This window comes from Ursus arctos, unplaced genomic scaffold (assembly GCF_023065955.2).
Source record: "Ursus arctos isolate Adak ecotype North America unplaced genomic scaffold, UrsArc2.0 scaffold_34, whole genome shotgun sequence".
Lineage (NCBI taxonomy): Eukaryota > Metazoa > Chordata > Mammalia > Carnivora > Ursidae > Ursus > Ursus arctos.
The window spans coordinates 6,673,380-6,699,358 of record NW_026623030.1 but is presented as its reverse complement, the minus strand read 5'-3'; the positions used below and the strand labels follow the sequence as shown (position 1 = coordinate 6,699,358).

The 25,979-nt window shown below is 38.1% G+C and overlaps 1 protein-coding gene across 2 annotated transcripts in view; it reads right to left on the bottom strand.

Moving 5' to 3' along the window:
- The window catches only part of SPIRE1 (spire type actin nucleation factor 1), a 213,448-nt gene that overhangs the window by 56,106 nt on the left and 131,363 nt on the right, over positions 1-25,979 (bottom strand). For both annotated transcript variants that reach the window (XM_044379555.3, XM_026486304.4), the window contains exons 5-6: positions 19,983-20,060; positions 15,810-15,974 (exon numbers count right to left, since the gene is read on the bottom strand). In XM_044379555.3, coding sequence (XP_044235490.2) covers positions 15,810-15,974; positions 19,983-20,060 — 243 coding nt within the window. The remainder of the gene's footprint in view (positions 1-15,809; positions 15,975-19,982; positions 20,061-25,979) is intronic.

Sequence of the window (25,979 nt, the reverse complement as noted above, 5' to 3'; positions counted from 1 at the left end):
GTAAAAATCCTTTTTCTCCCCCTTCTTAAAATTTTATAGAAAACAGTTTGTCTCACTTTTTAAAACCAGTATCTGTATATATGTATCCATATACATATAGAAGTACATGTAACATGCCCCAAATGCTATTGAGTTGATGGCAGAATGGAGATTCACAGTTACCCTATTTCCAGAGTCACTGCTCTTAAGCATCATATATATTGGCTAAAACACTTTAAAAAGATGTTTGATCTTACTCATTAAGAAATGGAAATTAAATGAGATCAGACCTATAAAACTGGTAGATAAAAGTTTGAGAGTGTAACACAGTATTAGTGAAGAATACAGAAAAGGCATTCCTACACACTTATAAAAGGAATGGATTTTTTTGAATTAAAAAAATATAAGAATGGAATCCTATGAAGGGCTTTTTGTGGGTTTGGCTTTTATTGCTCACCATTATGTCTCAGAGATTCAATTACATTGCAGCATGTAGGAGAAATTAATTTCGTTGCTCTTATTCCATTTATTTGTTCACAATTTACGTATTTCACTGTTGGCGGACACTAGGTTACTTCCACATTATGGGACAACAAAAATGTTAGTTAGTATATTCTTGGATAAGTCTTCTGGTGCACAATGTACACACCCATCCTATTTAAAGAAATCTCTGCCTACCTCAAGGTCAAAAAGATGTTCTGCTATGTCACCTGTTTGAAGTTTTATTGGTTTATGGTTGGAAGAGGTCACTGAGAGGACATGCCCACTGGCTGGACCTGGGCAATTGAAGGCTCCTTACCCCCACACCCTGTCCTTGGAATGTACATTCCATAACTGTTCCCGTACTAAGAGTTACTACTATGAGCCACGCTTTTCTGTTTTGTTTTGTTTTTTGCTATCTATAATGTTTTGCTATAAACCGGACACTTAAAAAATATATTGTAAGAACTCTGGATTTTGATTTCTCCTTGCAGGGGATGGGTATTGTTGTTTATTTGCTTAGTGACTTGTTTACACTAATTCTGTTAAGTCTACTTCCGCAGCCACATGTAGGTTCTAATGTCTCTGCTCAATATTTTTTCTTTTTAAAATTCGTGTTTTTATTTTTAAGCTTGGCTTTCTAGGAGTTGCCCCTGGGTCAGCCACGTACTTAGCGATCAGCCAGTGATAGGTCAGAAGTGGTACATAAACACAGTGACGCCAGTAAGGCTCCCTTCCTCTGTCACGGGAGTTAAATGTCTGCCCAGCTTTTACTTTCTGCGTTCACAAGACCTCTCTGTTTGGCCAGGGACAAACAGCTCACTTCTTTAGTCTCTCCCAAGTGGGCCCAGCATGAGCACAACCTTTGAGACCCGCAGGAGTAAGTGGGATCTTACCCAACTTTGGCTGTCTTGTTTCCTAGGTTACTTTGTTCCATTTCTGAGTGGTCTCAGCCACTACTGAGGCCACAGTCTAGCCTCCTTAGCTCTCCAGATTGTCACCAAGCTCTCTACTGCTTCTGATAATGGCTCTGGGTGTGGACCTACTGTTCCAAATAAAGCCGTTCAATCCTGGTCAGCTGGGCAGAACTTCCAAGATACGAAGCTGGCACCAAAGGCAGTGGCATGGAAGACATCTCTGCCTAAAATGCCAGACTCCCACTGGTCTTCCTTATATTTTAACATTTCAAGTAAATGGAAGGATTCTTGCCATTAAGCACAAGAACTGAATCCTCAAGTGACTTTTTTCATGAGACAGCATCTATCTGTAAATATCATGAAAGGCTGCTACTCGTAGCTGTCATAATCCAAAAACTTATTCAGCTTTTTGTTAAAAGAAACCACCATCCAAAGATGAAACTACCTGGTTAAAATTTGAATCTTCCTCTACACACACAGGAAAAAGAGTAGCCTGATAATGAATGCATAACTGTGGAACGCAAACAATAAGTGTGGTATGCAGAAAGGAATATATTGTAGTACTGAAGTCTATTTCTTTTAGAGAGTAGATGTCAATTTTGGGGGTAAATTTGCTTACTGAAGTATAAGGTATACATGGTAAAGTGCAGAAATCATAATTATATGAAAATGAATATAACCTATTGAACTATCACCCAGCTCAAAATACAGAATACTAGCAGCTCTCCAGTGCCTTCTCCTAGTTGTTACCCCACCTCTACTTGTGATAAACACTATTCTGATCACCATAGATAAGCTTTGCTAGCCTAAGTCACTCATTTACATTTACCTGCTCTGTACATAAAAACATCTGAGTTTGCTGTTATATCCCAGGATGAAGCCTGGAAAAACCAGATTACATTCATAATATACTATAAGGATGTCAAAGAGAATCACACGCAATATTCTCATATTCATATAAAATACTCACAACTAAGAAACTTATTTCATTAGACTTGAGAGATCTGGTCAACAGGACCAAAAATCATTCCCTATATTTACAGTTAAGTTGCGTTTTTGCTTTTCAATTGTCCCAAATCCTTAAGCATAAAAATTATTTTTAGTATCCATGATAACATAAAAACATACAGTTTAAGATATTAAATCATACTAAAAATTATTTTTACTGCCACCTACTACAGCCTCCCCTTTAGCAATGTTTTGGAAATGGAAAACATTAAAAAATTTTTGCTTATTTATTTGAGAGAGAGAGAGAAAGAAAGAGCGCATGTGCCCGGGGTGGGGGGCAGGGGGCAGAGGGGGAGGGGAAGGGACAAGCAGACTCCGTGCTGATCATGGAGCCCGACACAGGGCTCAATCCCATGACCCTGAGATCATGACCTGAACCAAAACCAAAAGTTGGATGCTTAACCGACTGAGGCACCCAGGCACCCTTGCAAAAACATTCTTATATACCAATTACATTTGTGCATTAATATTTGTTTAAAGCAGTAGAAATCCAATTTATGTTATTTACTGATTAATAGTTATATAACATTAATAGAGTTTCATAAAACATGTGGCCTGCCACATACTCCCTGTACCACCAACAAACATACTTGAAAGAAAGGGTAAGATAGTTTTCTTCAGAAACATGGGAAGTTACATTTTGTCATTAAGATTTCAAATATACATCTAATTTTCACACCACAAGGTAGTTTACAAGTGTTTTAGACAAGTTGCCAGTACCTACCAAAGGCCTTAAAGACAAGTATATTCACTGATCCAATAGTTCCATGGTTAGAATTTACACTAAGGAAATTAATACAGTTTTTTATATAATACTAAGAAATGGTAAATCTACAACCACCTCATATTTGTTAGAACGGCTATTATCAAAAAGACAAGATATAACTGTTGGCAAGAATGTGAAGAAAAAGAAACCCTCGTGCACTGTTGGTGGGAATGTAAATTGGTGCAACCACTATGGAAAACAGTATGGAGGTTTCTCAAAACAATTAAAAACAGAAATAACATATGATCCAGCAATTCCGTTTCTGGGTACTTATCTGAAGGAAATGAAAACACTAACTCGAAAAGGTAGCTATACTCCATGTTCATGGCAACATGGTTTATAATAGCCAAGACATGGAAACAGCCTAAGTGCCCACTGACAGATGAATGGATAAAGAAAATGTGGTGCGTGCACACATGTCCACGTGTGCGTGCACACACACGCACATGCACACGCGCGCGCGCGCGCACACACACACACACACAGGAGTAGTATTCAGCCATTAAGAAGAAAATCTTGTCATTTACGACAACATGGATGGACCTTGAGAGAATTATGTTAAGTGAAATATGAGAAAAAGAAATACTACATAATCTCACTTATGTGGAATCTTAAAAAAAAAACAAAAACAAAACCCAAAACTATCCCCAAACTCATGGATACACAGAACAGATTTGCTGTTGCCAGAGGCAGAGGATGGAGGGTGGACAAAATGGATGAAGAAGGTCAGAAGATACAAACACCTAGTTACAAAATAATTATGTCTTGGGAATGTAATATACAGCATGGTGACTGTAGTTAATAATACTGTATTATATATTTCAAAGTTGCTAAGAAAGTACATCTGAAAAGTCGTCATCACAGGAAAAGTATTTGTAGTGATAAACGGTGACATATGTTAACTAAACTTATTGTGGTGATCATTTTGCAATATATACAGATACAAATCATTGAGGTGTACATCTGAAACTAATATAATGTTATATGGCCATTACATCTCAGTAAAAAAAAGGGTAAATCTCAACACAGGAGATTAATTAAATAAATTTTCGTTGTCTACTCAATAGGCTACTTTGAGCCATTAAAAATGATGTAGAATGGAATATAATAAAACTGTAAAAAACAAAGAGAAGCCTTTTAAAAAATATTTGAATTTAGAACCAGGAAAATGTATTACATATTCAAAACTAAATTATTAACAAATTTTTAGTGATTTAAGAATTGTATTTTGTGATATGAAACAAAGTCTACAAGGTATTAAGCAGGGGGAAAAGAGTTCCAATACAATATGTACCCTTTAACCTCATTTTGTATTTATAAATTATACGTCACAGAAAACTCTTGGAATCAAATTACTACAAAATGGTAGAAGTAGTCTTAGAGTGGAGAAATTATGTGATTTAAAGTGATTTTTCCCCTATTATCCATATTTTCTATAATGAGCATGTCTATCTTCAAAATAAAATGAAAAGTTAAGGGTGTCTGGGTGACTCAGTTTGTTAAGCATCTGACTCTTGGTTTTGGCTCAGCTCATGATTTCATGGTTGTGAGATTGAGCCTTGCGTTGGGCTCCACACTCAGTGCAGAGTCTGCTTGGGATTCTGTCTCTCTCTCCCTCTGCCCCTCCCTCCACTTGCGCACACAGGAGCGCACTCTCTCCCCTCTAAATAAGTATGTAAATAAATAAAGGAAAATTAAAAAAAATAAGAAGTTAAAAAGAAACTTAAAGTGATGAGTGAAAATGGCAGAGTAGGGAACGCCAGTGTTGTGTCCTCCACAAAAACAACTAATAAGGTAGCAAAAACTGTCAAACTTTACAGAATTAGTTTACAAAGGCATTAAACAAACAACTCAGAACAAGCTGCAATAATAAGCTTCCCAAGGGTGAGGAGAATCTGATTTTGAGTTGCCACATTACAGGTATTCAAAATCCAGGTGTCAGTAAAAAGTATGAGGTATGCAAAGGAACAAAAACTACAGCTTGTTCTTAGAAAAAAAAGAGGAAATTCATAGAAACTTCCCCAAGGAAGCACAGAATTGGACTTATTTGACAAAGACTTTAAATGGACTATCTTAAATATGCTCAAAGAGTAAAGGTAAACTGCAGACAAGAACTAAAGGAAATCAGAAGGACAGTGTCTCACCAAATAGAGAATATTAATACAGAAACAAATTATAAAAATAAACCAAACAGAAATTCTAGAGCTGAAAGTACAATAAATGAAATTTAAAAATCCACAAGAGGGATTCAACAGCAGATTTAAACAGACAACAAGATAAGTCAGCAAATCTGAACATAGATCAACTGAGATTTTTCAGTCTGGGGAGAAGAAAGAAAAAAAATTTTTTAATAGAACCTGAGAGACCTACAGGATACCATCAATTGTACAAACATACATGAGTTCCAAAGGGACACAAAAAGACACAAAATACGTGAAGAATTAATGGCTGAAAACTGCTGAAATTTGATAAACACGTGAATCTATTCATCTAAGACACTATATAAACTCCAAGCAAAATAAACTCAAAGAGAGCCACGACAGGACATCTTATAGTCTAATTGTTGAAAGACAAAGGCAATCTTGAAAGCAGTAAGAAAGCAGTGATTGTCATATATAAGAGATCTTTAATAAGATTAATGGGTGATTTCTCATCAGAAATCATGAAGGCCAAAAAGTAGTGGGATAACATTTAAAGTACTAAAGGGAGGGGAAGAGCGCTGTCAACAAAGAACTCTGTACCCGGCAAAACTGAAGGTAAACAAGCACTGCAGGAGTTCACCACTGCCCTACAAGAAATGTTAAAGGGAGTTGTTCAGGCTGAAAAGGATACTAGGCAGTAACTTGAACCCATACAAATACTTACAAAAGAAAGGTAAAGTTAGCTATATAAGTAAGTATAAAATTCAGTGTTACTGAATTTTTGGTTGGCAACTACGCTTTTTCTCCAATACAATTTATAAGACAAATGTAAAACAATAATCATAAATCTATGTTAATAGACACAGAATGTATAAATCAGACATATTTTATGACAATAACATAAGGGGGAAATGAGTTGTGACGGAGAAGAGTTTTATACATTATTAAAACTGATATTAAGCTGATATTAGTTCGAGCTTGATTGTTATAAAGATATCAATTGTAATCTCCAGGGAATTACTAAGAAAAAAAGCTAAAAAACTACAGAAAAAATAGGAAGAGAACCCAAATGGGATATAGGAAAAAAAAAATCACAAAAGGCGGCACCAATGAAAAAATCAGAAGACAAATGAGATTTAAAACATATAGAAAACAAATATCAAAAGGCAGAAATAAGTTCTTCCTTGTCAGTAATTACATTCAGTACAAAGGGAATAAACTCTCCAACTGAAGAAATTGACAGAATGGATAAAGAAAATATGATCCAACTTTGTGTTGTCTACAAGAGACTCAACTTAGATCCAAAGACATGAATAAGCTGAAAGTGAAAGCGTGAAAAAAGATATATATATATATATACATATATATATATATTTTTAAATATTTTATTTATTTTTTTGACAGAGATAGAGACAGCCAGCGAGAGAGGGAACACAAGCAGGGGGAGTGGGAGAGGAAGAAGCAGGCTCATACCGGAGGAGCCTGATGTGGGGCTCGATCCCGGAACGCCGGGATCACGCCCTGAGCCGAAGGCAGGCGCTTAACCGCTGTGCCACCCAGGCGCCCCGATATATATATATATTTTAAAGATTTTATTTTTCATTTGACAGAGAGAGAGACAGCCAGCGAGAGAGGGAACACAAGCAGGGGGAGTGGGAGAGGAAGAAGCAGGCTCCCAGCGGAGGAGCCTGATGTGGGTCTCGATTCCAGGACCCTGGGATCACGCCCTGAGCCGAAGGCAGACACTTAACGATTGAGCCACCCAGGTGCCCCGAAAAAAGATATTCTATGCAACCAGTAATCACAGGATAGCTGGGCTGGCTATATTAATATCAGACAAAACAAACTATCAGACAAAAACTATCACAAAAGACAAAGAAAGACAGTATACATTGATAAAGGGTCAATAAATCAAGAAAATATAATAATTATAAATATAAACACACCGAAATATATGAAGCAAACATAGAAAAAATTAAAAATAGAAGTAGTTCTACAATAATTGTTGGAGACTTCAATAATGGATAGAACAACTAGAGAGATCAGTAAGGAAAGAGATAACTCGAATAACATACAGTCTAACTTAAAATAAACCAACTCACATAGAACATTCTACCCAACAGCCTGCTTTTCCTTAAATGCAAAAACAACATTCTCCGTGTTAGACCTAAAACAAATCTCAACACATTTAAAAAGACCGAAATCATACAAAGCATCTTTTCTAATCACAAAGAAATGAAAGAAACCACTACCAGAAGGAAAGCTGAAAACATTCACAAATATATGAAATTTAAAAAACAAACTCCTAATAACTAGCAGGTCAAAGAAGAAATTATGAGTGGAATAATAAAAAACTGAAATTAATGAAAATGCAACATACAAAAACTTATGGAATGCAGAGAGAACAGTGCTCAGAGGGAAATTCATAGGTGTAAAGACCTATATTAAGAAAGAAGATCTCAAATCAATAACCTGATTCTATATCTTAAGGGTCTAAAAAAATATAAGCTAAATCCATCACTTGCACAAGGAAGGAAATGATAAAGATTAGAGAAGAAATAAAAAATAGTAAAACAGACAAAACTAAGCCAAAAGTTGTTTCATTGAAAAGATCAACAAAACTGACAAACTGATCAAGATTCAAAATACAAATATCAGAAGTGAAATTAAAGTGAAGACATTACTCCAGACCTTACAAAAATACAAAGCATTACAAGAGAATATAATTGTACATTAACAAATAATCTAGGTGAGATGAACGAATGCCTAGAAAGACACAAACTAACAAAACTGATTAAAAAGGAATGAATGAAGGAAGGAAGTGATGGAGGGAGAGAGGGAGTAAGTAGAGAGAAAGAAAGGAGGGGCACCTGGGTGGCTCATCCAACTCTTGATTTCGGCTCAGTTCATGATCTCAGGATAGTGCACTGTGCTGTGCTCCATGCTGGCCGTGGAGCCTGCTTAAGATTCTCTCCCTCTCTCTCTCTCTCCCCCTCTCCCTCTGCCCCTCCCCCTTGCTCACACTCTCTCTCTCAAACAAAAAGAGAGAGAGAGAGAGAGAGAGAAAGAAAGAGAGAGAGAGAGAGAGGAGATCTGAATAGACTTGTAATAGGTAAAAAAAATTCAGTCAGCAATCAAAAATCTCCCAACAAAGAAGAGCCCAAGAACAGAACACTCCACCAGTGAATTCTACTCAAACATTTAATTAAATTAATTATTTTAAATTCAATTAGCCAACATACAGTACATCATTAGTTGTTGATGTAGTGTTCAATGATTCATTAGCTGCATATAACACCCAGTGCCCTCCTTAATGACCATCACCCAAAAAAGAATTAACCTTAATCCTTCCCAAATTATTCCAAAAATTAGAAAAGGAGGCAACACTTCCTAATTTATTCTATGAGACCAGCATTACTCTCACATCAAGCCAGACATGGACATTACAATACTATGGATTAAATTCGTTCTGAATATGGATGCAAAACTCCTTTCTCTTAGTAAGCTGACTTTACCAGTATATTAGAAGGATTATACCTCATGACCAAGTGGGATTTATTCCATAAATGCAAGGATGCTATATACCACATTAATGGTAATATACCACATTAATGGAATGAAACAAAAGAACCCACACGATTGTCTTAACTTATGCAGAAAAAGGATCTGACAAAATTTCCACACCCTTCCATGATAAAAACACTCAACAAAGTTGGAATGGAAGGAAACTTCCTCAGCATGATAAGTCATTTGTGAAAATCCATAGCAAATATTATACTCAGTGATGAAAAACTGAATGCTTTCCCCCTAACATCAGAATGAAGATGTGGATGCCTGCTTTTTCCATTCAGCACTGACATTTCTAGGCAGGATAATTAAAAGGCACCCAGACTGGAAAGGAAGAAGTAAAAGTATCTCTCTTCACAGATGACATGATCATGTATATTAAAAAATATCCTGAAGAATCCATCAAGAAAACTATTAGTGCTAATAAACTCAGCAAAGTTGCAGGATATAGGAGCAACATACACAAATCAGTTGTATATGTACATATATGCATACGTAATATATATACATATGTGTAATGTATATACATTAGAAATGAATGATCCAGAAAAAATGAAGAGAACAATCCCATTCCTAGTAACAACAAAAAGATAAAATACTTAAGAACAAATTCAATCAACGAAGTATAAGACCTGTATACTGAAAACCATAAAACACTGCTGAAAGAAATTAAAGACATAGGGGCGCCTGGGTGGCACAGCAGTTAAGCGTCTGCCTTTGGCTCAGGGTGTGATCCCGGCATTGTGGGATCGAGCCCCACATCAGGCTCTTCTGCTATGAGCCTGCTTCTTCCTCTCCCACTCCCCCTGCTTGTGTTCCCTCTCTTGCTGGCTGTCTCTATCTCTGTTGAATAAATAAATAAAATCTTTAAAAAAAAATAAAAATAAAAAAATAGAAATAAAAGACATAAATGAATGGAAAGACATTCTATGTTTACGGACTGGAAGACTTAATATTGTTAAGATGACAGTATAACCTAAAGTGATCTAAAGATGCAATACAATCTCTCAAATTCTTTTTTTTTTTTTTTTAAAGATTTTATTTATTTATTCGACAGAGAGAGAGACAGCCAGCGAGAGCGGGAACACAAGCAGGGGGAGTGGGAGAGGAAGAAGCAGGCTCATAGCGGAAGAGCCTGACGTGGGGCTCGATCCCAGAACTCCGGGATCACGCCCTGAGCCGAAGGCAGACGCTTAACCGCTGTGCCACCCAGGCGCCCCTATCAAATTCTTAATGGTATTTTTTGCAGAAATTGAAACCCTACTCTAAACGTCACATGGACTCTCAAAGAACCCTGAATTACCAAAACAATCCTGAAAAAGAAAAACAAAGTTGGTGGACTCACTTTTAGATTTCAAAGCTTATCACAAAGCTACAATAATTAACTGTAATATATGTATTATAATTTCTCCACAATGTGGGATGGGCATAGGATAATCATAATAGATCAATGAAACAGAAATCAGAGTTGAGAAATAAACTCATACATTCAACTGATTTACCACAACAGTCCCAAGACCATTAAATGGGGGTAAGAATAGTTTCTTCAACTAATGATGCTGGGACAAACAGGTATCAAAATGCAAAAGAATTATGTTTGATCTTTACCTCACACCATATATAAAAATTAACTTAAAACAGATCAAAGAGCTAAATATATAGAAGTCTGAGAAGAAAACTTAGGGGTAAATCTCTATAACCTTAGATTTGGTAATGTATTTTTAGATATGACACCAAAAGTCTGAGCAATGGGAGAGAAAGAATAGATAAATTGGACTTTGGCAAAATTAAAACCTTTATTGAGAGAGTGAAAAGACAACCTACAGAATGGGAGAAAATATTTGCAAATCATATGTCTGTCAAGAGTCAAATATCCAGAATGTATAAAGAATTTTTATAACTCAGCAATACAAAGACACAACACAATTAAAAAATGGGCACAGGATCTGAACTGACTTTTCTTTTTCCTTCTTTCTTTCTTTTTTTTATAAAGATTTTATTTATTTATTTGACAGAGAGAGACAGCCAGCGAGAGAGGGAACACAAGCAGGGAGAGTGGGAGAGGAAGAAGCAGGCTCCTAGCAGAGAAGCCTGATGTGGGGTCCGATCCCAGAATGCTGGGATCATGGCCCGGGCTGAAGGCAGACGCTTAATGACTGCGCCACCCAGGTGCCCCTGAACTGACTTTTCTCCAAAGATATACAAATGGCCCACAAGCACATGAAAACACATATAACATCATTAATCATTATGGAAATACAAATCAAAACCACAATGAGATTCCACCTCAAACTCACTATGGTAGGTATAATTAAAAACAAAAATGGACAATAACAAGTGTTGGCAAGAATATGGAGAAACGGAAACTCTCATACACTGCTGGTGGGAACATAAAATGGTGCAAGTGGTGTGTGAAGCAGTTTGGTGGTTCCACAATAAGTTAAACTCAGAATTAACATGACCCACCCATTCCACTCCTAGGTATATATCCAAAGGAACAGAAAACAAGTATTCAAACAAAACTTGTATATGATTGTTTACAGCAACACTATTCACAATAGTGAAAAGGTGCAAAGAACCCAAATATCCATCATGTGATGAATGGATAAAAAAATATGGTATATGCACATAACAGAATGTTATTCCACCGTAAGAAAGAATAAAAGTACTCCTACATGCTACAATATGCATGAACCTAGGAAACATTATGCTAAATGAAAGAAGCCAGACACAAAAGGTTACATATTGTATGATTCCATTTATATAAAATATCCAGGATAGATAGATCCATTGAGACAGAGTAGAAAAGGGGTTGCCAGGGGCTCAGGGGAGGGAAGATTAGGAGTGACTGCTTCATGGCTACAGGGTTTCCTTTGGGGGTGATGAAATTATTTTGGAACTAGATAGAGGTGGACGTTGTACAACACTGTGTATATTCTAAATGCCACTATACTGTATATACACTTTAAAATAGGTAATTTAATGTGACTTTTACCTTAAAAAGAATGAATGAATGAGAGAAGTAAAGAATAAAAAACCAGACTCTTTAAAAACCTTTCATTTACCACAGAAGAATAATTATTTATGCTTGTAAATACCTTCCAACGTGGATGCACAATTCTTTGTCATTATGTCTATGTATAATCACATACCATTATTTCCCAAGTACATGATCTTAAGCCTCACCCAATGTCATGTTTTATATCATATTACAACCCAGCTGAGACCTGTTTAATCAGCATCTACAAGAGGAATCCATCCCATGTAATTCTTTTTTAAAAATATTTTATTTATTTATTAGAGAGAGAACGGGTGGGGGAGGGGGAGAGGGAGAAGCAGACTCCCCGCTGAGCAGGGAGCCCAAGGTGGGGCTCAATCCCAGGACACTGGGATCACGACCTGAAGGTAGATGCCCAACAGACTGAGCCACCCCGGTGCCCCTGTCCCATGTAATTCCTAGTATCAGACAAGTTTAACTACTATTTAGCACAATTATTTTTCCTGATGAAAAATAAAATGATTTAGCTATATCGCGGGTGACAGGTGAAAGACTTTAGTTAGAAATGTTAATAATCTGGGGCACCTGGGTGGCTCAGTTGTTAAGCGTCTGCCTTCAACTCAGGTCATGATCCCAGCCCCGCATTGGGTTCTCAGCGGGAAGCCTGCTTCTCCCTCTCCCACTCCCCCTGCTGGTGTTCCCTCTCTCACTGTGTCTCTCTCTGTCCAATAAATAAATAAAATCTTAATTAAAAAAAAAAAAGAAATGTTAATAATCTATTTAGCAGAAGCAACATTTACTTATTTTAATCAATAATATGAATTTCTGAATAATTCCTTCAGGATAAGGAGGAAAATCACCTGTGATTACTGTTAAGTGTTTCCACTCAGGATAAAGTTAAGTAGACATTTTTGAAAAAGACGACACTGCCAAGTATTGGCAACAGAAATTATCTTGCATTATTAGTAAAAGTGTAAATTGGTACAGTCCTTCTGGAGAAAAGTTTCCCAACATGTATTAAAATTTAAAATGTGCATTATCCTTGATCTATCCATCTCACCAACAGAAATTCAAACCAAGGAGATAACTAAATGAGATGTCTGTATGAGGATATTCATCATAATACTAATTAAAAAAATGAAAACTGGAAACAATCTAAATGTCTATTAATAGAGTCTCGGGTAAATAATTCACAGTGCACTAGGAAATACTGTGAAGTCATTTAAAAAAGAAACCATCTACATTTATTCTTCACAAGAATTATAGAGTGAAAAGGGCTCCAATTATGGAGAACTTCTATTGTTTTTTTGTGTCAAATCCCATTATTTCTTGGACTTTGAATGATATTTTTTGGCATATAGCCTCTTACACTTAGCTTTACACTGTTAATTAATGTTTGCCTAATTACCAGTGGCTCCCACCATACTGTGAATTTCCTGAGAATGAGGACTGTATTATGTCCTTTTTCCAGAGTCTAGAACAGTACCTGGCACACCAGAAGTGTTCAATAAATATTTGTTAAATTAGGGGTGACTGGGTGGCTCAGTCGGTTAAGCATCTGCCTTTGGCTCAGGTCATGATCTCAGTGTCCTGGGATTCAGCCCCAGCATCAGGCTCCCTGCTCAGGGGGGAGTCTGCTTCTTCCTCTCCCTCTGCCCCTCCCCCCTGCTTGTGCTCTCTCTCCCTGACAAATAAATGAAATCTTTAAAAAAATTTGTTAAAATAAAATCAAGACATACAAAAAATGGCATATGTTTTTAAATGTTTAAATACACTTGTAATCAAAGAAATATAGATTTTAAAAATGAAAGAGAATTTTTCTCCCAGTCAAATCTGTCAATCCCCAAAGATACCCACTTTGGTCAAGGATAGGAGGAAATGGAAAAAACTATTATGTTATACATAGTAGTCATCACAATATAACTAGAGTGAATTTGGCCACATGTGTGTAGCACACAGCACAGATTCTGAGGTCAGACAGAATGAAAATGAAGATAGGCTTTGCCTTATAACTAGTTGTCTGAACTTGGGAAGTTATGCAGCACCTCTAAACTTCAGTTTCCTCATTCGTAAAGGAAATCAGATTTACTGAGAAGGAAATCAACATGATACTTAGCTGCAATACTTAGCTGCAGTACTGCAGCATATTAAAATTAACAAAAAGCTGAAAGAGCTACTTAAATCTATATTTTTAAAGTTTATTTATTTATTTAAGTAATCTCTACACCCAGTTGGGCCTCAAACCCCTGACCCCAATATCAAGAGTGACACGTTCTTCAGACTGAGCCAGCCAGGCGCACCTACTTAAATCTATTTTAAAACTAAGCGATGTGTTTCATAAGAATCTTCCACATAAAATAGCTAATTAAATTTTCTCAAAAAATGTGGATATAACTCATTAATTCGTCCCACAACTATTTGTTGGGCACAGTATTCAGTATCCGGCTGTGTGTCAGGCACACGGTCTAGTCACAGGGGATGTTAACAGTGAAAGAACTAAGTTCCTATCATGGTAAGAGAGATAGAGAGCAAATCTGAAAATACATGGCAACGTGAACTACTGAAACATGTGGGTAGAGAGGCGGAGAAGACTTCTCTATGACGGGACACTTGAGCAGAGACCTGAAAAGTGATAAGGCAAGTTACATAGATGTATGGGAAAAGAGAGTTCCAGGAAAAGGGGCAGCAAAGGCTCAGTTGCAGAAGCACGTGACAGCAACAGACAGCAGCATGGCTAAGGAGGAGAAATCAACCAGGAAGGGTGGTAGGAGCTGAGTTCTGAAAGGCAACCCGTATCAGACTCTGTGGGGTTTTGCAGGCCAAGGTACAGATGTGGAGTTTGTTCCAAGTGTGATGGAGAACAGTGGAAGGTTCTGAGCAGGGCAATGACATCATCAGTTTTTACCTTATGAGGTTTACTCTGGCTATTTTGGGGGAAAATTGACTAAAAGGGGAAAGAATGAAAGTGGGAAGGCCACTTAAAGGCCACTGTAATAGTGTGAGCGAAAGACAGTGGCTTGGAACAGAGAGCATCTGAAGTGGTGTTGGTGAGAAGCAGTCACGTTCAGGATATATTTCAGACATAGTGCTGTCAGGATTCCACTTCTAAGAACTTAACTCAAAGATTTCATATTGCATGGTGCACTGGGTTTACGCAAATAATGAATCATGGAACACTACGTCAAAAACTGAGGATATACTGTATGGTGACTAACATAACATAATAAAAATTTATTATTAAAAAAAACAAAGATTTCACTGTTGCTATTCAAGAAGATGTAAATGCAAGGATACACAAAATAGGCTGCTTAAAGCATGATACAAGCTGATTGGTTTAATAAACTCTGGTATAGCCACAAAGCTATAAAAGAGGTAGTCCTTTAGAAATGATGATTTTGAACACTTAATGACATGGAAAAATGTTCATATACTATGTTAAGTGAAAATAACTGGTTACAAAGCAAAGTCTTCAATATTAATCCATTTGTCTAAATAAAATGTACAGAAAAAAGATTGGGGGCGCCTGGGTAGCTCAGTTGGTTAAGCATCCAACTCTTGATTTCAGCTCAGATCACGATTATAGGGTCCTGAGACTGAGCCCATGTCGGGCTCTATGCTCAGCAGGGAGTCTGCTTGAGAGTCTCTCCCTTTGCCCTTCCCTCTGCTCACCTGCTCTCTCTTTCCCTAAAATAAATAAATAAATCTTAAAAACAAACAAACAAACAAACAAACGACTGAAGGTTATACACCAGCATGTTAACAAAATCTCTCTCTGGGTTGTCACTTTTCTTCTTTGAGCTTACTGTATTTTTCAAATGTTCTGTAAAGGCAATGTATAACTTCTATGGGAAGAGACGATTTTTAAAATGTAATACTGAGAGGAACATTTTTGACAAATAAGATTACTGAAGAATAACCATTTGAGTCTATTAATAGTTTTCTTTGTTACATACCATTACTTTCCGCAAAGTGTATCTTTTGGATCGAATATCGTCCATTAGCATCTCATAAGGGGTGAGCTGATATTCAATGGGCAAAGGGTTGTACTGCCGCTCTTGGACCTTCTTAAGTTTTACTCCATTCCGCAAATCCCTCATCACCTGAACCCAGAATCGAGCCTAAAAGAACCAAGGGTGGAGAGATGTCCGTGAATAAATTTGTTAGTTTCCTCTCAATAGCTACAAGTCACAGAGAAAAAATGAAGAGCTTGGCTTGCAAAACACTGAATAAACCAAACAAAACCACTTTTCAAAATCAGGTTTAAGAATATTAAAAGGTGGGTAAAAAGCCAGTCTAGAATCACAAGCTCTAAGCGCTGAGTGTAAACCCTCCCTCACCCACTGTGGACGGTCTCGTTAATGGCCTCAGTTCTTCATGCCTCCTGTGTCTACACCCTGTTACGTGATTTTGCTCACTAAAGAGCAGTATGTCCCACACCCTAATATTGGATTTGGCTATGTGATTTGCTTGGCCACTGAAAGAGTAGTTGATATGATGTGACCAAAGGCTGCAAAGGCAAATGCACCATGGGCTTGTCACTTGTGCTTCTATTATTGCCATGAGGACCTCACGCCTGGACTGGCATGCTGCCCAGGAGAAGGATGAGGCATACATAGAGAGGAGCTGCCGCAACTGATCTGCACACTCATGAGCTAAATAAATGTTCTGCTTTATGTGACTATGATCCTGTAGTGGTTGGTTATACAGCATTACTGTGACCACAGCTAATTGATATAACCACCTATTAGCTACCTGACATCCAGCAAGTTGCTTCACCTTTCTGAACCCTCAATTCCTCATCGATAAAAGAAAACGGTACTTCATAACTTGCTGAGATGGTCAGAGCTGATATACAGTGTTCTGTACACAGAAAATGCTCAAAAATCATAATTTTTATGTTATTACTATCCTTGCACAAATTACTTAATATCCATTTTCTTAACAAATAATGGTGAATTACCTTGTTGGCTCTTCAAGAAAATGAGATATATATGAAGTTCTTATAATAACATAAAACACATTAAATATGTATATTATTATTATACCTTAATTCTTTTATTTTCCTGCCTATAAGCTAAGGTGTCATAGTCTCTACTTCTGTGAAAAATAAATCATGATGATATTAACTGAAACACTGTAGTTTGTTAAAATTAATAAGCGGCTCAAATAGCTACTTAAATATATTTATTAAAAACCAAGTGACGGGGCATCTGGCTGGTTCAGTCAGGAGAGCATGGGACTCTTGATCTCAGGGTTGTGAGTTTGAGCCCCATGTTGGGTGCAGAGATTACTTAAATGAATAAAAAAAAAAACCTTAAAAAAAACAAGTGATGCATTTCCTAAGCATTATCTACATAAGATAACTCTGGATTAAATTTCTTAAAAATGTCTTCAAAAACAATTTATGATTTTAAAAACATGTATGCCATTTCTTATTCCACAAAGGATTTGACACACTTAATACTGTGGTCTATCCACTAGAATACCTTCTAAAATATTCCTATTTTAAACAGATTCTTAGATTCTGCCATTAAAGTTACTCTAATACAATATTCCTAAAATATTTAGATTTTTCTTTTGAGAATGCTCTTGTCCCAAATTCTCTTAGACTCATTCCTTTAAGATCTAGTTCATATATCATCTCAACTTTTAAAATTCTGTCTCTTTTCTTGACCTCCCTGGGCTTTAAGAAACTCTGACATATGTGACTTTTGAATTCTCAAACCAGATAAATTAGAAGATAATTACTCACATTTGAAGATTTTGCTATAATTAGGAAAGGATTCAAACAGACCTTTTATATACACAGTTCTTTATATATATTATCGTTTGGCAAAAATTTTCAGAAATTTAATTCAGAAATTAAAGTCACAGTTATCAAATAAAATTATACACAACTGTCATTGTATGTACTTCCAGAGATTTAATTTACCTCATATTTCACCAGGGAGATCCTGAGATGTTTAGATACTGCCATTAAAGATATCCTAATTCTCCCTCATTCTATTCCTCATTCTTTACTCATTTCTAATATTTCTAAATAATTCGTTTTAATGGCCTTACAAGAAACAGACTGGTGATCTAGGCAAACAGAACTCTCTGAAGTTAGTGCATCTCTTGTCAGTGATCCTACTAGTTTTTAAAAGAGCTTGCCTGAAGGCAATACATTAAATTTTTAGTTCAAGTTTATGTTAACTGTGATAAATTCTGACCACCTAGAGTTATTTTTCTGGCTTCCATGTCTAAGAAAATAAATTTAAAATGTATTAGCCAAGACAAAATATACCTGGAAAAAGACTACTGAAATATACCTGGAAAAAGACTACCAGAGTATTCTATACGAAGGAAACTTGATTATCAGTATTATTCTAAAATGACAATACCCACTTACAAGATATTACAGCTACTTGTTTTTTAACCTTACTCTTAAATGTTTCAGATTAATATCATTCCAAATATCTAAGTAAAGATATCATCAATAAATTAAGAATATTTACATTCATACAATACATGTAGATCCATACAATGGAACAGACTACTACTAGTAATAAAAACATTAAACTATTGATACAGGCAACAACATAGATGAAATCTCAAAAGAATTATGCTGAATGGAAGAAGCCAAGCAAAAAAACAGTACATACTATATGATTACATCTATATAAAATTTAGAAAATGCAAACTAATCTATAGTGAGAGGAAGCAGATCACTGATTGCGCCTAGAAACTGGGGAGAAAGAAAGCAAGAAGTAGGATTACCAAGGGGTATGAGGAAACTTTGGGGAGTGATGGATGGGCTCGTTATTTTGATTATGGTGATGGTTTCCTGGGTATGTATGTGTGTGTGTACATGTCAAAACTTATCAAATTGTGCCTACTAAATATGTGCAACTTATTGCATGCTGATTATAATTTAATAAAGTTATTAGAAAAGAATTAAACAATTAAAATCTAATATGGTCAAAAGAACTTGTTCATATCCCCCAAATCTGCCTCTATTCCTAGTCCCCCATTTAATGATGTCATTATTTAACCATTATTTCTCCTTAACCTGAAAAGTCAGAATCCTGAAATGTGCCTTCCCACTGACACCTGAACATACCTCAGTCTAATTTCATGACATTGACTCTCCTGTCCTCAACATGGTCATGCCCACCCAACTCTAAGTCATATATGAGGGCAGGGACTCCTGGTTACACTAAGATCTAGAATCATGACAGAAAAACAGTGACTACTCAAAGTGTGTCACATAAATAAACTGCAGTCATCTGTGCTGAAAGTCTGTCTTGTTTAATGAGGGCAGAGATCCTGTATTATTCATTTTGCATCCCTGGAACACTAATCCAGGAACTGTTCATTGGATAAATGAAGGTACCACATTATAGTTTCACACTGTATCCTGAAACAGAGCTTAAACTTTGACTTACAAGAGTATGTTAAAGTATTAATACAATTAGAAAGGTCAACATTTTAAAATACCTAAATTCTCAGAAGACATTGGGGGTGGCTTTAATAAAACCAGTTAGTTTTGTAAAATGGGGAATAGATATTTCCTCAAATATAAGACTAGACATTCAAATTCATATAGTATCAATTTGTATTACAGCCCTTAATAACAAGCGTTTTATTTTTTAAAGAATTTCTTTATTTCTTTATTTGAGAGAGAGAGAGAGAGGGAGCATGCGCAGGGGGAGGGGCAGAGGGAGAAGCAGGCTCCCCAGTGAGCAGGGAGCCCAACGTTGGGCTCGATCCCAGAGCCCTGGGATCATGACTCAAGCTGAAGGCAGACACTCAACCAACAGAGCCATCCAAGCTCCCCACTAACAAGCATTTTAAAAAACATTACATCGTGGGCATCTGGGTGGCTCAGTTGGTTAAGCATCCAGCTCTTGGTTTCAGCTCAGGTCATGATCTCAGGGTCCTTAGATCGAGCCCTGCGTTGGGCTTCCCACTGAGTGGGGAGTCTGCTTCCACCCTCTCTCCCTCTACCCCTCCCACCCCCACCTGTGCACTCTCTCTCTCCAAAATAAATAAAATAAATCTTTAAAAAACAAAACAAAACCCCAAAAACACATAACACTAGGTCTTCAACACTAAGCAGAACAGAGAATGTCCAACGACCTTACCCAGTCAGCATTTTTCAGCTCTTCCAGGTCTGTGTTAGAGTCATCACTCTTTTCCATTTCTTGAATCTTCTTAAGATTCTACCAATTAAAATGAAAAAAAAAAACATTTAGGTATAAAAATTTCATTAAGCTACCTTCTCAAATTAAAATTTCTAACAGATACCTTCAGACAAAGTATATACAGAAGTGTTATTGAAGCAGATAGTACAGAATCTATTTCTCTGTAGATTTCAGTCAATGGTAGACTAGAATAAATACAATACTACAGAGGGATGAACAGAGATTGCTCATTCTAATTTCCTTCTAGCCTTGTGGCTAAATTTGTCACCATATTTACTTGCACCCCTAAGATGTATTGACACTGCCCTCTCCCTCAACCTCCATATTCAATCCACCCTTAAACCTCAAAGATATTACTTCCTCCGTATAACCTAAGCCCTCTTCTTTTTCTCTCCCCCTGCAGATCTCTTAATCTAAACACTATCTAATTTTTGCCTGATTTCTGGTGTGGTCTTGCCCTGAATGCTCTCCTCTCCTCACCCCCATGTCTGGTCTCTTTCATTTCCTACTTCTGCTCTTCCTTCAGGTATTGGGCTCAACAGAATCACCAATTCTTCAGGAAAACCTTTCCTTCCCCCTGGATTAAGCCGACTCTTCCTGCTACACAATGGCATATAGCACCACCCACCTTCCTCTGTAGCCCTTATTACACTGTAATTTCACATTTGTTTGTGCCTTCCCCCTAGGTTTCATGAAGCAAAAGTCTATTCTCAGGGGCTAATATAAGCACTGGCACTTTTTATGCTCCATATATATATACCTGTCAAATAATTTCATGAATAAATTTCAATATATAAAATGCTTTTTATTTATTACTTGATACATGTATATATTGCAAAAATCATTACTGCGATAAGGTTAACTACCACCTCTATCACCTCAGATAATTACCGTTTGGTATATGCGGTGAGAACCTTTCAGATCCAGATCTACTCTCAGCAATTTTCCAGCACATAAGACAATATTGTTAACTATGGTCAACATGCTGTACATTAAGTCTCCAGAACTTATTCACCTTATAACTGCAAGTTTGGACCCTTTTCCCCTCAATTTTTAATTTTTTTTATTTGAGTATCGTTGACACACAATGTTACACCCTATGAAACTGCATTAATCCAATATTTGCAATTTTAAGAAAATCTTGATAAGTAAAACGTCTATTCACCTATTAATTACCAGTTTGCGTTATGCCATTCTTACTTACAATAAATCAACTCTAGTATATTTTACTTTTTGTTGAGCCTATTTTCCTGATTGCATGTGGACCGAGTTTAAATGTACTGTATGCAATCTAGTTTATTTTATATGAAAATAATAAATACTTAATAGGAAACATTTCTAAACCATTTATTTTTGGCTTCTCAACATCGCAGATTGACCTTCCGCAAAATGAGAACACCACCACCTGCTTTTTTTTTTTGTACTTAATGTGTGGAAGTATTAATATACAAAGAATAAAATTACTCTGCACATTTGAAGAAAATGTGGTATAAATAATGCATTAGTTCTTCTCTTGTGCTAAGAAGAAAATTAGCAAGTAGTTTCACTTGTTTCAGAATGTGTTTCTTAATTGCAGGTATCTTCCGATTTCTGAAAGTTCACAGAAGCCTCTTCACTTTAACTGAAGACCTGCCCCAGCACCTACACTGTGTGTGCCAGCTGAAAGAAGTCCAAGAAATTTTGCTTTTAAGGAAAAGGCCATTACCGTCCTAATGTAGGTCTTTCACAATGTAGGTTTTCTGTAAAAGTGAAGTGGCATAATGTGAACTTTTGGAAAGCAGGGGAAACCACATTTTAAAACGAAGTCAGTTTTCTTCCTTGAGATTATGTAATAAGACACTTGCCACTCCTCAGCATGCTCCATTACCATCTTTGGGCCTGTGTTTCCCCACCTTTAAGAGGAAGGTATTACCATCTACCTCACGATGCTGCTGTATTTAAAATACAATCAGTTAGTCATGGGAGTTAAGATGGCGGAGGAGTAGGGGGCCCCTTTTTCAGCCGGTCCCCCGAGTCGAGCTGGATAGGTACCAGACCAGCCTAAATAACCACGGAATCAGCCTGAGACGCAGGAAGACGCATCTGGATCTCTACAAATGAACATCTCCAGCGCTGAGTATTGAGGTACGAAGAGGGGAGCCGTGAAACCGCGCACAGATATCGGAAGATAAACGGAAGGGGGAGGGAGCTGCCGCGTTTGGGCGCCGGGAAGCGGCAGCCACCTGCACGGGGGAGCGGGCAGACTCACAGAGGGCACCCGCGAGAGAGAGAGCGGACTGAGACCGGTGAGCCGTGAACGCGCGCCACCAGGCATCTCGCGGGACACCGGAATCCCGCTGTGCTCACGGGATCCAGACTGAGACCGGGAACTCCCGGAGCGCGCGCGGGGCGGCTGGCGGCTGGCGGGCCACCTGCACGGGGGAGCGGGCGGACTCGCGGTCGGCACCCGAGAAACAGCAGGCTGAGACCCTGAACCGGGTGCGCGCGCCACCAGGCTTCTCACGGAACTCCGGAATCGAGGTGTGCTCACCGGGCATAGACTGAGACCGGGAGACCCGGGAGCTCGCGGGGCGGCCGGTGGCTGGCGGCATTAGAAACACAAAGGACAGAGTCGCACCGGCCCTGGAAGTGAGGGCAGGGTCGCCGAGTTGGTGCGCACATCCCGGGACGCTGTAGGGTTGAGCAGCACCAACAGTAACAGAGTTAAAGTGGCCGGAACATCAGTGGAGAACGGGCCGCAATCCCTCTGTTCTGTGACAATGCAGCCTCTGCTGCTCTGACCCTCAGAAGAGGCATAGCCGGCCGCCAGGGAAAGCCGCCAGAGAACAAAAGCCTGGAAATACCGGCTCAGAGAGTGCCCATCCCCATCCCCCCTCACAGGGGACACGGAGACTCTAACCAAACAGGGCTGCCTGAGTATCGGCGCGGCAGGCCCCTCCCCCAGAACACAGAAGGCAGGCTGAAAAATCAAGAAGCCCACAACCCGAGGCGCCTAGATGGCGCAGTCATTGAGCGCCTGTCTCCGGCTTAGGGTGTGATCCCAGCGTTCCGGAAAGGAGTCCCTCATCGGGCTTCTCCGCTGGGAGCCTGCTTCTTCCTCTCTCACTCCCCTGCTTCTGTTCCGTTCTTGCTGACTGTCTGTCTCCCTCTCTCAGATAAGTAAATAAATAAAATCTTTAAAGAAGAAGCCCACATCTCTAAGATCCCTATAAAACAAGGGGCACGGCCTGGGACCCAGTCAATAATTTTGGGCTCTGGACAACCCCGCAACCTCCCCTCATTAGAATGACAAGAAGGAGAAGCCCCCCCCCAGCAAAGAAAAGACAGTGAGTCTGTGGCCTCTGCCACAGAAGTAACGGATATGGATGTAACCAAATTATCAGAAATGGAATTCAGAGTAACAATGGTCAAGATAATGAGTAGACTTGAAAAAAGTATTCAGGAAAATGTTACTGAGAATATAGAATCCCTAAGGGCGGAAATGAGAGCGAATTTGACAGAAATTAAAAATTCTATGAGCCAAATGCAGGCAAAACTAGAGGCTCTGACGGCCAGGGTCACGGAAGCGGAGGAAAGGGTTAGTGAATTGGAGGATGGGTTAATAGAGGAAAAAATAAAAATAGAAGATGGTCTTAAAAAAATCCACGCCCACGAATGTTGGCTACGGGAGATTACTGACTCAACGAAACGATCCAATGTTAGAATCATCGGCATCCCCGAGGGGGTGGAGAAAAACAGAGGTCTAGAAGAGATATTTGAACAAATTGTAGCTGAAAACTTCCCTAATCTAGCAAGGGAAACAAAAATTCGTGTCCAAGAGGCAGAGAGGACCCCTCCCAAGCTCAACCATGACAGACCTACACCACGTCACATCATAGTGCAATTCGCAAATATGAGATCCAAGGATACAGTATTGAAAGCGGCCAGGGCAAAGAAATTTCTCACGTACCAAGGCAAAGGCATCAGAATTACGTCAGACCTGTCTACACAGACCTGGAATGAGAGAAAGGGTTGGGGGAGCATTTTTAAAGCTCTTTCAGAGAAAAACATGCAGCCAAGGATCCTTTATCCAGCAAGGCTGTCATTCAGAATTGATGGAGAAATAAAGACATTTCAGAATCGACAGTCACTAGCCAATTTCGTAACCACGAAACCAGCCCTACAGGAGGTATTACGGGGGGTTCTATAAAAGTAAAAAGGCCCCAAGAGTGATACAAAACAGAAAGTCACAGCCAATACAAACAAAGACTTTACTGACAACATGGCAGAATTAAAAGCATATCTCTCAGTACTCAGCCTTAACATTAATGGTTTAAATTCTTGCTTTAAACGCCACAGGGTTGCAGATTGGATAAAAAGAAATGACCCATCCATTTGCTGTCTACAAGAGACTCATTTCAAACCCAAAGATGCATTCAGACTGAGAGTAAGGGGATGGAGTACCATCTTTCATGCAAATGGACCTCAAAAGAAAGCTGGGGTAGCAATTCTCATATCAGATAAACTGGATTTTAAACTACAGACTATAGTTAGAGATGCAGAAGGGCACTATATTATTCTTAAAGGAAGTATTCAACAAGTGGATATGACAATTATAAATATATATGCCCCCAACAGGGGAGCAGCAAGATACACAAGCCAACTCTTAACCAGAATAAAGAGACATATAGATAAAAATACATTAATAGTAGGGGACCTCAACACTCCACTCTCAGAAATAGACAGAACACCCTGGCAAAAACTAAGCAAAGAATCAAAGGCTTTGAATGCCATACTCGACGAGTTGGACCTCTTAGATATATATAGAACACTACACCCCAGAACCAAAGAATACTCATTCTATTCTAATGCCCATGGAACATTTTCAAGAATAGACCATGTTCTGGGACACAAAACAGGTCTCAGCCGATACCAAAAGACTGAAATTATCCCCTGCATATTCTCAGACCACAACGCTCTGAAATTGGAACTCAACCACAAGGAAAAATTTGGAAGAAACTCAAACACTCGGAGACTAAGAACCATCCTGCTCAGGAATGACTCGATAAACCAGGAAATCAAAAATCAAATTAAACAATTTATGGAGACCAATGAGAATGAAAACACAATGGTCCAAAACCTATGGGATACTGCAAAGGCAGTCCTAAGGGGGAAATACATAGCCATCCAAGCCTCACTCAAAAGAATAGAAAAATCTAAAATGCAGTTTTTATATTCTCACCTCAAGAAGCTGGAACAGCAACAGAGGGACAGGCCTAATCCACGCACAAGGAAGCAGTTGACCAAAATTAAAGCTGAAATCAATCAAGCAGAAACCAGAAGTACAGTAGAGCAGATCAACAGGACTAGAAGCTGGTTCTTGGAGAGAATCAATAAAATTGACAGACCACTGGCAAGACTTATCCAAAAGAAAAGAGAAAGGACCCAGATTATTAAAATTATGAATGAAAAAGGAGAGGTCACGACGAACACCATTGAAATTGGAAGGATTATTAGAAATTTTTATCAACAGCTATATGCCAATAAACTAAGCAATCTGGAAGAGATGGAATCCTTCCTGGAAACCTATAAACTACCAAGATTGAAACCGGAAGAAATTGATTTCTTAAACAGGCCAATTAATTATGAAGAAATTGAGTCAGTGATAAACAACCTTCCAAATAACAAAACTCCAGGCCCGGACGGTTTTCCTGGGGAATTCTACCAAACATTCAAAGAAGAAATAATACCTATTCTCCTAAAGCTATTTCAAAAAATAGAAACAGAAGGAAAGCTACCAAACTCATTCTATGAGGCCAATATTACCTTGATCCCCAAACCAGGCAAAGACCCCCTCAAAAAGGAGAATTACAGACCGATTTCCCTAATGAACATGGACGCCAAAATCCTCAACAAGATACTTGCTAATAGAATCCAACAGTTCATTAAAAGGATTAT